At 38.5% G+C, this 15656-nt stretch overlaps 1 protein-coding gene across 3 annotated transcripts in view; it reads left to right on the top strand.

Annotated features, from left to right (window-relative positions):
• Positions 1–15656, top strand: part of LOC149138939 (putative CoA ligase CCL8) — a 286441-nt gene that overhangs the window by 269200 nt on the left and 1585 nt on the right. For all 3 annotated transcript variants that reach the window (XM_089446836.1, XM_089446834.1, XM_089446835.1), the window contains exons 13-14: positions 14197–14287; positions 14621–14694. In XM_089446836.1, the coding sequence (XP_089302962.1) occupies positions 14197–14287; positions 14621–14694 (165 nt within the window). The remainder of the gene's footprint in view (positions 1–14196; positions 14288–14620; positions 14695–15656) is intronic.

Genomic DNA, 15656 nt, shown 5'->3' with positions numbered 1-15656 from the left:
CATGCTTAAAAGATATGGGATGGAAGAATGTGCTGTTATGAGCACACCGATGACTACAGATTGCAAATTAAGCAAAGATGATGAATCCCCTTCGGTAGATGCAACTCTTTACAGATCAATAATTGGATCTCTTCTATACTTAACTGCTTCACGACCCGATATTATGCAAGTAGTAGGAATGGTGGCAATATTTCAATCAGCTCCCGAGGAATCCCATTTGATGGCTGTTAAAAGAACTCTCAGATATTTGAAAGGTACTCCTAATTTTGGCCTATGGTATCCCAAAATCACAACTCTTACTTTGACAGCTTACACTGATGCTGATTGGGTTGGAAGCATAGATGATCGAAAAAGTACTAGCGGAAATGTATTCTTCATGGGAGACTATCTTGTATCATGGCTTAGCAAAAAACAATCATCTATATCTCTCTCCACAACTGAAGTCGAATACATAGTTGCTGCAGATGGTTGCACTCAAATATTGTGGATGAAGCTCTAAAAGATGTCAACATAGAAATTAATCAACCAATCACTATCTATTGTGACAACACCAACACCATCAGTCTTTCAAAAAATCCGGTAATGCATTCAAACACAAAACATATTCCAATCAAATACCATTTCCTTTGAGAACAAGTTGCAAAGAAAAATGTCAAATTGGAATACGTCAATACAAAGGAACAAATTGCAGATATTTTCACAAAACCCATACCACGAGAAGCATTTGAATATCTTCGCCAAAAGATGGCAGTCATTTCTCTTGCATCACATTAAGACAACATATTGACAAAGGAAGGAGCAGCATGACAGGGGGAGCAAAATGACAAGAAGCAGCTTGATAGGGGGCGTACTTGGACACCCCATTTTCCATTGATGTTAAAGGGGGAGAAAATGTTGAAGAAGAGAGAATATTGCCATCAATGACAAAGGGGGAGATTGTTGGTCAAAATTGTCATTGATGTCAATATGAGCACTGATGAAGATAATAATGGCATGGAGGATTGTTGAAGCAAGATGCTCTAAATGAAGAACACACTTGGAGCCCTAAAGAAGAAGCCTAAGCATATGATGAAACCATAAGCTTACCATGGAAAAACATAGGATTGTCCTGGATAAAATAATGATGAAAATTCACAAAATATAATTTTATTGATGGAAAATGACCTCATTTAAGGATGGAATTGGCATAGGCTTGTAGAGGAGATTTTCCTCTTTCCAATGAGCCCTTGCTTGTCTTCTAACTCCTCTTAGACTGAGAGAAAATGATTTTTCAAGTTGAAATATAATAATTTTGAATGTTGGCTGACATAAGCCTACATGTACAAGCCGGCTCCATGTCCAAGGGGTGTGTCTCTTCGTTATGGGTCAAAACTAGTATAAATTCAAGTTCGAACTCCTCATTCCAATGATCCAATTCAGTGAAGAAAATCACTGGAACACAGAACAGTGAGAAGAGTTCACATCTCGTGAACTAAGGAGGCTGAGGAGGACTTAAAATCTATTTGTTTGGGTTAATTCTGTGTTGGCTTATCATTCAAGCTCAGACTACTCACGTCGGACTTGTTGAAGAAGCTCAAACAACTGCGGGAGACATATCCTTGACCTGTGGACAGTGACCTATTGGCTCCGACCTGTGATGGTGCCTCAGACTTGCAAGCCTGTGATATGATTGGAACTGTGGATAGTCACATATCTTAGATTGTTGAATAGTTTTGGAGGCTCAGATTACTAGTTGGAAGGCTCGGATTGCAGACCAAAGGACCCTTGATTCCTCGGACCTTAAGAATGTGAAAATTCCTTGAATCTGAATCCCTACTGCAAAAACTGATGATATTTCTCCTCTTTGTTAGATTTACATGAACAAGTTATTTGTAGTTTCCTACGACAAACATCAAATAACATACACTGCAGCCTACACCATTTAAATAATCTGCTGAAACAAGAAAATGAATAATAAAGAAAGATACAACACAAATGACACAGTTCTTTTTGGACAAACATCCCCGGAAAAACCTAATGCGGGAAAACCGGTGCAGCAGATCTAAGGGTTTTTATTATTAAGCAGAGGTATTGCTGAATACAACCTCTAGATGCCTTGTTGGCAATCTATTATAGAGAATATCACTCGACAGAAGAAATTAGTGAGATTACCTCACTCTACACTGCAAGTCCTGGCTGATCCGGCAGCGGAACCAATGAGTTCCCCGGCTACTTCTATGTTGCCCCTGCGTGGGCCTATGTCAGCCTCTAAGGCCCTGCGTCACCTCTGTTGGGAATCGATTTGCTTCTCAGGAGTTAATTCTAGCCCTCTCGACTCAGAACATCAGCCTCCCAGCAAATCTCAGACTTCTGCGTGAAGGCTTTACGCTGCTTTGCGTGGCCCCTACGTGAGCCCTTCTTGGCTCTGCTTCATCCTCTATGGCCTTTGCGTTGCCTCCTTTGTGTGTCTCTCTGCCTCTTTGTTGAGTATTCTTGGCTCCGGAGAATATCCTTCAGCCAAAACTCCCTCTGCCCCTCTCTGTGTGATCATTATGAATCACTGCGCTACCTCTAGCTTCAACAATTCGATTTGACTGATCAACTCTCTGTGTGTCTTCCAAATGACCCTCAAGCCTCCTTAAATAATCTTCTCGTTGACATTCAACGACCCAAATTAGAAGCTAATCAATGGCTAAGATCATTTCTGCTTGATCCTTGTCTTCTTCTAGAAGTTACACCCACAGTTAGATTAATACCCATTAATTATTTTAATTTCTTAAGTTTAGACTTAGGGACCCATTAAAAATAATTAATTATTTTAATAAAACTGTCTCCGGGTGGAATTTCCCAAAACACTTTTTGGGTTCTTTGGAATACATGTGCCCAAGCCTCCCTGCAAAATTTGAGACTTAGAGCACATCCGATGCTACCAGAAATCAACAGAGAACAATCACTTAGAGGAGCTCGGTTTTGTAGCTTATCATTACAGAGGACTATTACTATTGTAGTAGCTTGGATTACTAGTTGTGGAGAGATTACAGCTCGGTTGAAGGCTCAGAATTTTGTATGAACTCAAATCTACACGTGTGACCTGTAGTTTAACATTGCAAGGGCACGAATTTGTTGGAGGGCTCAGACCTTGAGTTACAGTCACTCGTGAGGCACAATTTTGAGCTCCGACTGTTGAGAATTCAATAGGGCAATGAATATGTTAATTCTCTTAACTTGATAACTTCTTGTGTTACCTTTTTACTTATTAGCTTTGTTCTTTATTATTCCAATGTGCAATACATCAAATAGCTACCAAAACAGTAAGAATAGTGACACAATATATAGGCTGCAAGCTAGGGCCAAAACCCCTCCTCTTGAGTGGAAAACTCGTAAATCTCTTCCTTATCTTTCAGATCTTTCAATTGACGAATACCATGACCTAGACTTAGACAAATATCCTCCAAGATCAAGTCCACTACAACATCCAGCTGCAATATCTTCGACCTCCTAGTAGATCTAAAAATTCTGCTCCCCAGCAACTGCTGCTACTCGTCTAGGAGACTTTGATCTCCCTCTAATAGCCTTCCTCTTGACTTCTCTTGCCTTGACTTGAGTCCCAAGGTTAGTAGGATTCCCTAAGAGACCTTCGCTTGCCTTCCCTTGTATTCTCCTTCAAAATCGAACCCCAGAAGATCCAACGCAGAAAAACCCTAACTTCAACCTTCCCAGAAGAACAGATAAGGCCCAAAAACTTCGACTTCCTTTTTCTTCGCACTTCCTTCTTGACTTCTTCTTCTTCTGCGTCTTCGCATAAGAGATGAGTGAGTGAGTGATACAAATGGAGGACGAGTTCCTCTTATATATAAGCTTCTTCAAGGTTGGACGTGGCTCTTCATTTAGGCCGACTTGATCTTGGAGGTATTTTGACACTTTAAAGACAAAATAAATTTTTCTTTACACTTTACAATGTGCCCATAGGGTCTTCAATATATAATGATGACTCTTATACCTAGGACAAACCCTAGATGCACTCAATGGGTGCTTGACCTATAAAATAAAAGAACTTGAGCATGAAACCCATGCTCCAATAATAATATTTTTTTTTTTTCATTTTATATTTACAAGAATACATTTCATACTTATGAAGACCGAACCTAGCTACACATTTTCCAACACTCCCTCTTAACTAGGGAGGTATTCATAAGGGGTACATGGTCATTCTCAATCTGAAGAGATCTCATAAGAAGAGTTGGATTGGCAACCCATCTGTCTAGCATCATATTACCCAGCATTGTCACATAGCAAGGCCTTGACTAACAACTCTATCTCTCGACAAGATCAGAGCACAATGCTGGCGAGACCAATGATATATATAGACACCATCATCATTGTCTCCCAAGGTACATACCCCACCCAGGTGTTCACAGAGTATGACCTCCCATTGGACTATTCTTATCTTGGGTAGCTAATCCTCAAAGAATATCGGTCCACGAATACTCTTGTCTTAAATGCCCTACCACATTCTCAAAGAGTATCAAATGCTAGATGGTTACCCAATCCTCCATTCTTTCTTCCTAAGTGAAGACAAGAATGTAGTGTCTATCTCTCCCTCTCAATTAGGGAGGACAAATCCACCGAACCAAGCTTGCCCCTTAAGTATACAAGCTTCTTGTTCGGAATTGATTTCGTCAATATGTTAGCTACCCGCTCATCAGTGGAGATATGCCGTAGTTGCAACACACCATTTTGTACTAGCTCTCGAATATAGTGATACTTGTTGATATGCTTTGTCTTTCCATGAAACACTGGATCCTCAGACAAACGAATACAACTAGTGTTATCATAAATTATCACTGTAGGGTTCATCGGTCCTTCAAACAAGTCAGATAACGACTTCCTTAACTAGACTGCTTCTCTACTTACTTCACATGCTGCAACATATTTAGCCTCAACACTACTGAAAGCAATGGTGTCTTGCTTTCTGCTCATCCATGAGACCATGGAGGATCCTAAACTAAAACATCCTCCCGTAGTGCTTCTTCCATCCTGTTCACTGCCTCCCCAGTCGGAATCTGTATACCCAATCAATTGGACATCATTCCTTCTATCATATTTCAAACAATAGTTGATGGTTCCTCGCAGATATCTCAACTATCCAATGATCATGCTTCGGCTCCACTTGGAATTGACTGAGAACATTTACTGCAAATCATATGTCTGGTCAAGTATTCACCAAGTACATCAATGAGCCAATGAGTTAGTCTCTTCAAGTTTGTGATCATCGGAGTGGTCATAGGTTTACAGTCCATTATGTTGAACTTCTTTAGAATCTCGATCACATACTTTCCTTGATCCAAATAGATTTCATTTGCTCCTTGCCAGAATTCTAGTCCCAAATAGTAATGCATCAACCCAAGATCCTTCATGTCAAATTCTGCTACCAATTGCTTTTTACATTCTTCAATTCAATCTTCTACACCTATCAAGAGAAGATCATCTACATATAAAAGAATGATTACAGGTTCATTGTTTAAAACCTTAATATAAAGGTTCAAGTCAACAAAGCTTTTTCTAAAGCCTATTCTTTGTAGGTATGCATCCATTCTAGCATACCATGCCCTTAGTGCTTGCTTTAGGCCATATAATGCTTTCTTCAATCTGCAAACATATGCCTTCCTATCTTTGACTTCAAATCCCAAGGGTTGTTCTATATAGACTTCTTCATCTATAGTTCCATTCAGAAATGCAGCCTTGACATCCATTTGGTGGATGTTCCATCCCATCGATGCTGCCAAAGAGACTAATGATTGAATCGTTGTATATCTTGTTGTTGGAGCAAATGTTTCTTCATAGTCGATGCCTTCAAGTTGAGAGAACCATCTAGTGACATATCTTGCTTTGTACTTATTTATACTTCCATCAGTGGCATGCTTGATCTTATAGATCCACTTGGAAGTAACCACAGATTTGTCTTTGGGCCTAGGTACAATCTCCTAAACTCCATTCTTCATTATAGATTGATACTCTTCATTCATGGCATCCTTCCATTCTCGATGTTCTACAACCTCTTCAAAGGTGGATGGTTCTGCTTCTATTAATTTTGTCATGTATGCAACATACCCAAAATATTTCTTGGGTCTCTTACTTTCTCTAAATGATCCTTGTGCTGCCCCATGACCTTCTGCATCAAGTAGTGTGGATTTCAACCAATTAGGTCTTTTCCTTGTTTCTAGAATGACCACGGGTTGAACAGGTTCACTTGGCCCTTCTTCTTCATGGTGTGATCCTTCTCCTTCCTTGTCAACTTCCTCCTCAAATATTGGAAGTTCTTCGTCATCAGAATCTATGGAAAGTTCTTTTGACTTCTTGAATGTTATACTCTCATCAAATATGACATCACAACTAACTTCAATGTGATGTCCATCTCTCATATAGATTCTATAGGCCTTTGATGAGTTACTATACCCAACAAAAGTCCCCTTCATACTGGAAGGATCCAACTTCTTTCTTTTGTCCTTTGGTATATGAATATACACAGGACACCCAAAAATTTAGAGATGATCTACAGATGGCTTCTTCCTAGTGAACACTTCTTCCAGAGTCTTGTTATCTAGAGATCTGTGAGGACATTTATTTTGAATGTATACCGCTGTCTTGGTTGCTTCTCCCCATAGAAACTTAGGTACATCTTGATCGTGTAACATTGCTTTTACACTTTCTTCAATGGATCTGTTCTTTCTTTCGGCAACTCCATTTTGTTCAGGATTGTATGGGACTATCATCTCCCTCTTAACCCTGGACTCCTTACAGAATGCCATAATCTTTTTAGATGTATATTCTCCTCCATTATCAGATCTGAGTATCTTGATTCTTCTTTCTCTAAGGTTCTCCACTTCAGCTTTGAATTCTTGAAATTTTGTAAAAACTTCATTATCTATTTTGAATGATCGTCTATGAATGTGACATAGTATAGATGGCCTCCAAGTGATTTTGGAGTCATAGGGCCACATACATCAAAGTGAATAAGATCCAAGATTTCTTTCGACCGTGAAGCACTGCTTCCAAATGGTCTCTTGGTATTCTTGCCCAATGCACATCCCTTGCAGACACCTTCATGATCCTCCTTCAAATTCGGTATTCCATCTACTATGGAACTTAAAGTTGGAAGTATTTTGAAATGTAGATGACCAAACCTTCGATGCCAAAGTTCACATGGACTAATCTCAGTGTGAACTAGGGCTTGGTTTACAGGAGATATTAATCTGTAAAGCCTTCCTTCTTGGATACCAATAACTTTAGCTTGATCTATGCTTGAGTCCTTTCCCCAAACAACTACTTTTCCATTAATGAAGGCTACTCTATCTCCTTTATCTTCTAAACTTGAAATAGAAAGTAAATTTTTGTGCAAACCTGGAACAAATGGGATGTTGTTGAGGTGGATGTTGCTTCCATCCTTGAGCTTTATGGAAGTTGATCCAATGCCCTTCACCAAATAGCTTTTGTTGTCTCCAAGTTCCACAGAGCAAGCGGATTTTCCTTTTGATAAGGTCTTCAATTGGTTGGAGTGACCAGTCATGTGCCTCGATGCACCACTATCAATTACCTAGATGTCTTCATCTTGGAATGTAACAAAGAGAGCCGAGAAGAGACCTTCATCCCTTTCATTTATTGATTCCTTCTTTGAAGAGAATAAGAAACTCCATGCTTCTTTGATACCTTTCTTGAGATGGCTTGCAATTTTCTTGATGAACTTCTTCATTATATAGGAGATCTTCATGATGCCCTTAGAGAACCAAAGCTCTGAAACAATGTTGAGAATTCAATAGGGCAATGAATATGTTAACTCTCTTAACTTGATAACTGCTCGTGTTACTTTTTTACTTATTAGCTTTGTTCTTTATTATTCCAATGTGCAATACATCAAACAACTACCAAAGCAGTAAGAATAGTGACACAGTATATAGGTTGCAAGCTAGGGCCAAAACCCCTCCTCTTGGGGGGAAAACCCGTAAATCTCTTCCTTATCTTTCATATATTTCAATTGACGAATACCATGACCTAGACTTAGACAAATACCCTCCAAGATCAAGTCCACCATGACCTCTAGCTGCAATATCTTCGACCTCCCAGTAGATTCGAAAATCCTGCTCCCCAGCAACTACTGCAACTGCTGCTACTCCTCTAGGAGACTTTGATCTCCCTCTAATAGCCTTCCTCTTGACTTCGCTTGCCTTGACTTGAGTCCTAGGGCTAGTAGGATGCCCTAAGGGACCTTCTCTTGCCTTCCCTTGTCTTCTCCTTCAAAATCGAACCCCAGAAGATCCATCGTAGAAAAACCCTAACTTCAACCTTCCCAGAAGAATAAATAAGGCCCAGAAAATTTGACTTCTTTGACTTCCTTTTTCTTCACTCTTCCTTCTTGACTTCTTTCTCTTCTGCTTCTTCCCATAAGAGATGAGTGAGTGAGTGATACAAATGCAGGATGAGTTCCTCTTATATATAGGCTTCTTCAAGGTTGGACGTGGCTCTTCATTTAGGCCGACTTGACAGCTCATTAGGCCGACTTGATCTTGGAGGTATTTTGACACTTTAAAGACAAAATAATTTTTTCTTTACACTTTACAATGTGCCCATAGGGTCTTCAATATATGACAATGACTCTTATACCTAGGAAAAACCCTAGAAGCACTCAATGGGTGCTTGACCTATAAAATAAAAGAACTTGAGCATGAATCCCATGCTCCAATAATAATATTTTTTTTTTTCATTTTATATTTACACGAATACATTTCATACTTATGAAGACCGAACCTAGTTACACATTTTTCAACACGGACCTATGTTCACAAAGATTGGGTGTTGAAGTAATGTGATAAGAAGTAGACTTGGAGTCGAAATTCAAATTACTACATCTTTTGAAGCAACCCATTGATATTTTTGAAGAAAATTACAAGCATCTTTTGGAGCAAACTTTGGACAGTGAAGTGTTTGGAACTTTGGGCAGTGAGGTAGTTGACGCTTTGAACAATGAAGTATTTGGAGCCTTGGACAATGAAGTATTTGGAATAGTCTTGTGGAGCAGTTGGTAAGTCACTTATACATTCTATTTGTTAAAAGTTGAAGGGTTGGAGCCTCATAAAACAAGGTTGGAGCCTTGTGAAAGAGAGGGTTGGAGCCCTAGAGGTTGGAGCCTCATGAAGCCCAATCTGGAGCTTGGCAACAAGTTGGAGCCTAGTGGATTGAAGGGTTGGAGCCCTCAACATTATTGTACTCAATCTATTGTAAAAAGAGGATTGGTGTCCTCATCTGTTCTTAATAAAGTTCGTATTATTTACTTTCTGCTTGTAATTGTAAAAATCTTAATTGGCATTAATTATAACAATTGAATGAAATACTGATTCAACCCCTTTCAGTGTTTCAACAATTGGTATCGGAGCTAGCTTCTTCATAATCAACCTAACAGTTGGAAGAAGGATTCTTAGTCACAATGACCAATAAGGATTCAGGAAAAATCCCTCAATTTGATGGAACAAATTTTGCCTTTTGGAAACGTAAGATGACATTTTATTTAATGTCTCTTGGACCAGAAGTATGGCAATCAGTTCTAGATGGGTATAAAGTTCCAGCTTCTCCACCACCATATCAGGATGGAATAAAAAATTATATAGCAAATGCCAAAGCACTAAATTCCATAACAAGTGTAATTTCTGATTCAAAATTTACAAAAGTTATGAACTGTGAATCTGCCAAGGAAATGTGGGACAAGCTTACTGCTATCTATGATGGAGACTCGAGGGTTAATAAGGCAAATCTCGAAACTCATAGAAGACAATTTGAGAGTCTTAAAATGGATGACGAAGAAGACATTGCAACCCTTTTCCTCCGAGTGGATGAAGTTGTTAACTCACTCAAGGGTCTATGTGTAAACATTAAAGAAAGCACAGTTGCCAAAAAGTTTTGAGATCACTTCCAGAACGGTTTGATTCCAAAGTCAGTGCTATAGAAGAGATGAAGGACTTGGATACCCTAAAAATGGGCAAACTTCATGGGATTCGCATTGCATATGAAATGAGAAAAGGGATCCCAAACTCTAAGGAAACTGCATTGAAGGCTTTAAAAACATTGAAAAAGGGGAAAAATGGTAATTATAGCAGTGATGATTTTGATACTGAAACAAGACTAGCACAATTCGTGAAGAAACTAAGGAAATGGTCCAAACTCAAAGGTAGTTATCCTCTCATTTGTTTCAAGTGTGGTAGAATAGGCCTTTATGCTGCAAAATGTCCTCATAAACATGACAGCGATGATGAAGATGAATACGAAAAGAAGATGTTCAAGAAGAAAGGGCCATATAAAAATAATTTCTTTGCCAAACAAGATGACCCCGATGAAGAAGAATTCGTGATTACAAAGAAAAAGTCAACTAAAAATACCTTTCTACTCAAAACGAATAATGATGAGTCTGATGAAGAGGATGACTATGCTGGAAGCAGTGAAGTGTTATTCATGGCATTCACAAATGATGATGATTCCGAAAAAGAAGAGGGAGGAAATATAGATGAATTACTATAGAGTGCTATTGAAGAAAATGAGAAATTAAGGAAGAAGGTCATTTCTCTCAAAATAGAAAAGGAAGAAGCAAAAAGGAAGGAAGAATTTCTAAACCACAAACTAAAAGAAAGAGAAGAAATATGTGAGAAATGTGAAGCTGAAATTGTCTCTCTAAGGAAAGAGTTGAATCAAGTTAATAAGAGCTGGCAAAGTTCTCAAACTCTTGATACCATCCTTAATACTCAAAGACCTCAACATGATAAAACTAGAATTGGTTTCAAAGGTTAATCATCAAGTTCAAAGAAGAATGCCAATGGGAGGGCTTGCATCATTGTTCTAGCCCTTGTTGATGGGATACATGCTTGTTTGATTCAGTTGGAGACCCATGAGGATGATTTTTTGCCCCCACAACCACTTGGGAGCACCACAGGTCATTTGCTTGGAGATCAAGCGGTCATCCCCTTCATCACTAATTTTTGGAGCCCTTCCATTCATTTTGGCACATGTTGGACTTCACTAGGCCTTCCAATGACCTTCTTAGCTATTGTATTATCATTTGAGCCCTCTTGAAAGACTTATTTTTCATATTATGGAGCTATTTGCTGGGCTTGTCACCAAAAGGGTGTTATTTGTACATTATTTTATTATTAGAGGCATCAGTATGCCTAATTATGTAATTTGAATCTCTTAGAGAATCATATAAATTGATGAGGTTCATTTCATTCCTCATCATCACTTGGATTTGGGATATATCTTTCTAAAGATTTCGGACTTGCAATTTGTGGAATAATTAGGATGATTAAATCATTTTGATGTGTGGAATATTTTCGCTATCTCTCTTGGAGATTCTATTTTGCAAATGTGATGGATGGATATACTCTATTGTCATGTAAGTGCCTTTTTCATGCAAAATTCTTTATAACTTATGCCTAATGTATGGAATGCTATGCTTTGATTTTGCTTGTGCCCTAAAAATTAATGCGAATTTATAAAACACTTGTGATCTTTGCTCATTGTATATGTTATTCATCTTAGCATGAAGAGTGAATTTTCCTAGGGGTAGGTTGTGGACCTTTTACCTTGAAACTCCATCAAATCTTGCATATCGAAGTATAAAAGTCTAAAGTTGTCGTGTAGTTGCATCCAGTAGTAGTGAAGTTGTTTCTTTAGGCTTTCTTGAAGAGTGAAGTTCCCAAATCTTGATCATTTTGACTCCAATCTTCCCAATAGCCAAGCACTAGTCCTAGATCCTTAATGGTGAGCCCTAAAACTTTTTTCCTTTCACCTTTTCTTATTTTTCAACCCTAACCCTAGAAGGCTAACTAGGGCCTAGCACGAATTGCACTAGAGACATCTCCTTGGGGTGCAAATTGGTACACTATTGTGTTGTCCCTTTCTCTAAGTGCTCTCAAAGTTTCAATCAATTGTCGATGCTAGTTTGAGAGAAATCTCAAGCCCTAACTCCAAAATTGTTTGTATTCATCACCTTCCTTGTTTAGAGGCATTTCTAGGGTCATTTGCTCTCAAAAATTGATAGGAAGTTCACCTTTCTTCGACCCTTCCTTCTAATCCTTGCTTGACCTAGTCATATTGTTGATGATCACCCCAAACCCTAGGCCTCGCTTGGATCCCCTAGGTCTCTCTTGTGGTCCCAGCCTTTGTATGATCTATATTTCACAAAACCTTAAGAGAGGTCCTCCTCCCTTTCTAGGAAACCTTGATCTAGGCATAACTCTTTTATTGAATATCCTTTCACCTAGGTTTAGGCCTCCTTCCCTCAAGCCTTTCTTGGAGAGCCCTTCTTTTGCTTCTAAAACAAGCAACCTATTATTTGAGCCTCTCCTTTGAATGGGCTTTGGAAATCACATTGTACATTGTTATTGACCTCATCATTCTAGTGATTTCCACCATACCGAGACTCCTCCCATCGGTGAAAGTCCATAAAGAGCAGGGGACATTGACTGAGGTGACAGTGGTTCCTTGTCCCATTATTGCCACTTGATCTTATAGTAGTCCTTTTGGAACCCCTCCTAGGACCCCTACTAAATTGAGCAGTAACATGAACCAACGACCATGATTAGATCCCCATCAATGACTAAGATCATCTCAAACTCGATCTGTGTGAGTTTCTTGAGAATTCTCACCTTTCTCAATTAATTACTGTTAATTTATCACTTTTCCTAAGTTAGACTTAGGAAATATTTAATTATTAGTCAATTAACTTAATTGAGCCATCTCTAAGTGTTTTCTCCTAAAAGTTTTTCCAGGTTCTCGAGATCTTGTGTTCCTTAGCCTCGATGATCAAAGTGAAGACTAGAACACTTGTCCAATGTTACAAAAACTAACATGGTCATGATATGCTTTTTACTTTTCTTTTAGTTGCATCAACCTCCCAAAGCAAAGTTTCCAGGCCCGACCTAGATACGTGGACAAGGGGAGGGGGTGTGCTACGACCCAGTGGACCCAGAGATGGGAGATGGAGGGCGCGTAATGTATAGAGGGAGGTGATAAGTATGGAATGGGGAAAATGGGACCACGCTAACCTAATCGGGGTTTCCTTAGTAGTGTCCATCCTAAAGCCATACGCCATTAGGGGAGGTCCCATTGGACTAGGATTGAAGATTAATCCCTCATTTAAGCTGAGGGAACAAACCCACGGTCAAAACCCTTCCTTGTTCCAAGTCACCCAATAATCCATGCCAAATGCCCAAATGAAAACCAAGCATAAGCATCCAATTGCACAATGAATAACATACCTTTTGGATTGGATTGTCCACCTTCTAACATGTGCTCCTGACAAATGGGCGAGGAAGCATATGGTTGATGCAGGTGGAGGAGATATGCACATCACATCGGCAAGGTGGCTGTCAGGGGTCGCTGGCTGTTCTCTGGAAGAAGATGATTAGGAGAAAAATACGCTTTGGGGTACCCACTTTTGTGGGTAACAGGACCTTTTGTCTTTCTTATAAGTTGGGAGTTTTTGCTTGGCTTGTGATGTATCAAGGGATTAGGTCAATGGCCATTTGATCAAGAGCAAACTTTTGGATCGCCTTTTCTTTGTTTATCTTTGGTCGGACACTGCGAAGCATATTTTTCGGGAGTATCAGTTTGCCAAGAACTGTCAGTAGTTTCAGCAGTATTAGTATTTGATATTGCTTCAGGGGCACATTCATTGGAGGGTTGCTTTGTTTAGAAACGGCTGATCTCTAGTCAGTTCCTCCTTTTCTGGGATTTGGCACTCCTTGAAGACTTATGCTGTATTCATCCTTTGGAAGACTTGATGTAACTTAATTTTTGAGAATGAGTTCAGCTCATTGTTTTCCTTTTGTCCCTTGTGGTGTGATGAGAATGCCATCAGTTTCCGACTAAGGGAACTATGTTAATCAAAGATGCTTAGACTTTAGAGCACATAGCAAACTTTCATTTTATTTCTGTTTTCATTGCTTTACATAAGAAGTTACGATCTTGATTGTATATATCCTTCAAGTTTTTGCTGTCTAATGTTTGTAAATTTTTTTCTGTAAATATAAGATGTATTTTTTAAATAAAAAAGTTTATGCTATCTTTAGGTGATAAAGAATCTCTATTCCAAATCACAGACATCAAACTCTATTCATAATCTTCTTAGAAATCTAGTCATTCTGCCAACTTTCTTGAACTGTGTAATACTTGCAGGCTACAAGGGAATCCTTTGGGGAGGATGGCTATTTCAGGACAGGAGATTCAGTAATGATGGATGAAGATGGATTCTTTGTCATTCTGGGGCGTATGTCAACTTCTTTTCTACACAACATCCTCATTCCAGTCTTGGGTGTCCTTAATTTTTGAATTTTTTGTTTGCATTTCCAGTTTTACTTAACTATGTTTTCTATTATTCTTTTCATGTTTATGATTTATTTGAAAGTCTTTCTTTTGTTAATACAACGCAGGAGGAAATCCAATGCTAGTCTATGAACTAAAAATGCCTAATTTTGGGGGCATTTTTACTATTGACAATACATTTTTTGAGATGTTCACCTAGCTTTTGCTATATATTTCTATATTGAAAAATCGGTAATGAAAAACTGTAATGATATGCTACGTTTTGGGCTTGTTGTAGGTACAAGCGTTGATATTCTTAAGGTGGGAGGATACAAACTTTCAGCCTTAGAAATTGAAGCAACTCTTTTAGAGGTAAGTGCAGTTGATGTAGTACCAAAATTTCAAGAATATTACTGTTGAGTCTTCTGGCTTGGTTTGTTTTAATTTTTGTTTGTCTTTTGAATTTCTTTTTGATCAATTACATTATATATGTTACAAAGCCTAAACCATTTAAGTATTATGTTTCAATAAGTAGTAAACGCTGAAATTATGTCATAAACAACTTAATAATTAGCAAGAGCTATACAGTTCAATTGGAAGATAAAACTTCCAGTCAAGCATGGTGTTTTCTTCATTTTGCCAGTTATTTTACCCTACAACTTCAGATGTTTGAGCACTTATAACAATTCAGTATAATAAAATAGAGAAGTGAAGTTGAGTGGCCAATTTTGCATGGATAGATTTATGCTTGAAATATTATTATTGTTTTATAGTGACCTTTGTGGTAGTCTTTTCATCACCACCCTTTAGGGCTGGGCTTCTAGTTCATAAGATTTGTGTTGGAGCCACTGCATGCTCATTTGCATATTGAACATGTCAATGGGGGGCATGGAGTGGAAATGAACTAAGAATGCTGTTGTCACGGACCCAAGAGCTCTAGTGGAAGAAAGGATTTAAATGTCATAATGCATCACTTTCATATATGGATATCCATCCACCCGATACAGGTCTGGTTCTGTGGTGGCTTAAATTAACCTCTTCATTGTTTGATGTTATGCCTTTTTGTGCATTAATGACAATCTTTTCTAGGTCACTAGACTTATGGCCAAGTGGCATTATGATTATATTATATGAGTAAGTGCAATTTTGCAGAGCAGTTTAATCTTGTAGCAAACTTCTGTCTCTGGGAATCCAGCGATACAAGATACAAGAAGTCAGAGTTCCAATCGATTCAAAACTCTGATCGAATTTATGAAAATCTAGGTTGATTCAGAATTGGGTAAAACCTCTAAAGGCATTGTTCTACTGTGCATAAAAACTTGAATCATGATGTA

The sequence above is a fragment of the Pinus tabuliformis genome, chromosome X, assembly GCF_031772625.1.
Source record: "Pinus tabuliformis cultivar Carrire ecotype Pingquan chromosome X, CPIR1, whole genome shotgun sequence".
NCBI classification, from domain to species: Eukaryota; Viridiplantae; Streptophyta; class Pinopsida; order Pinales; family Pinaceae; genus Pinus; species Pinus tabuliformis.
This window is presented reverse-complemented; position numbering and strand designations above follow the sequence as displayed.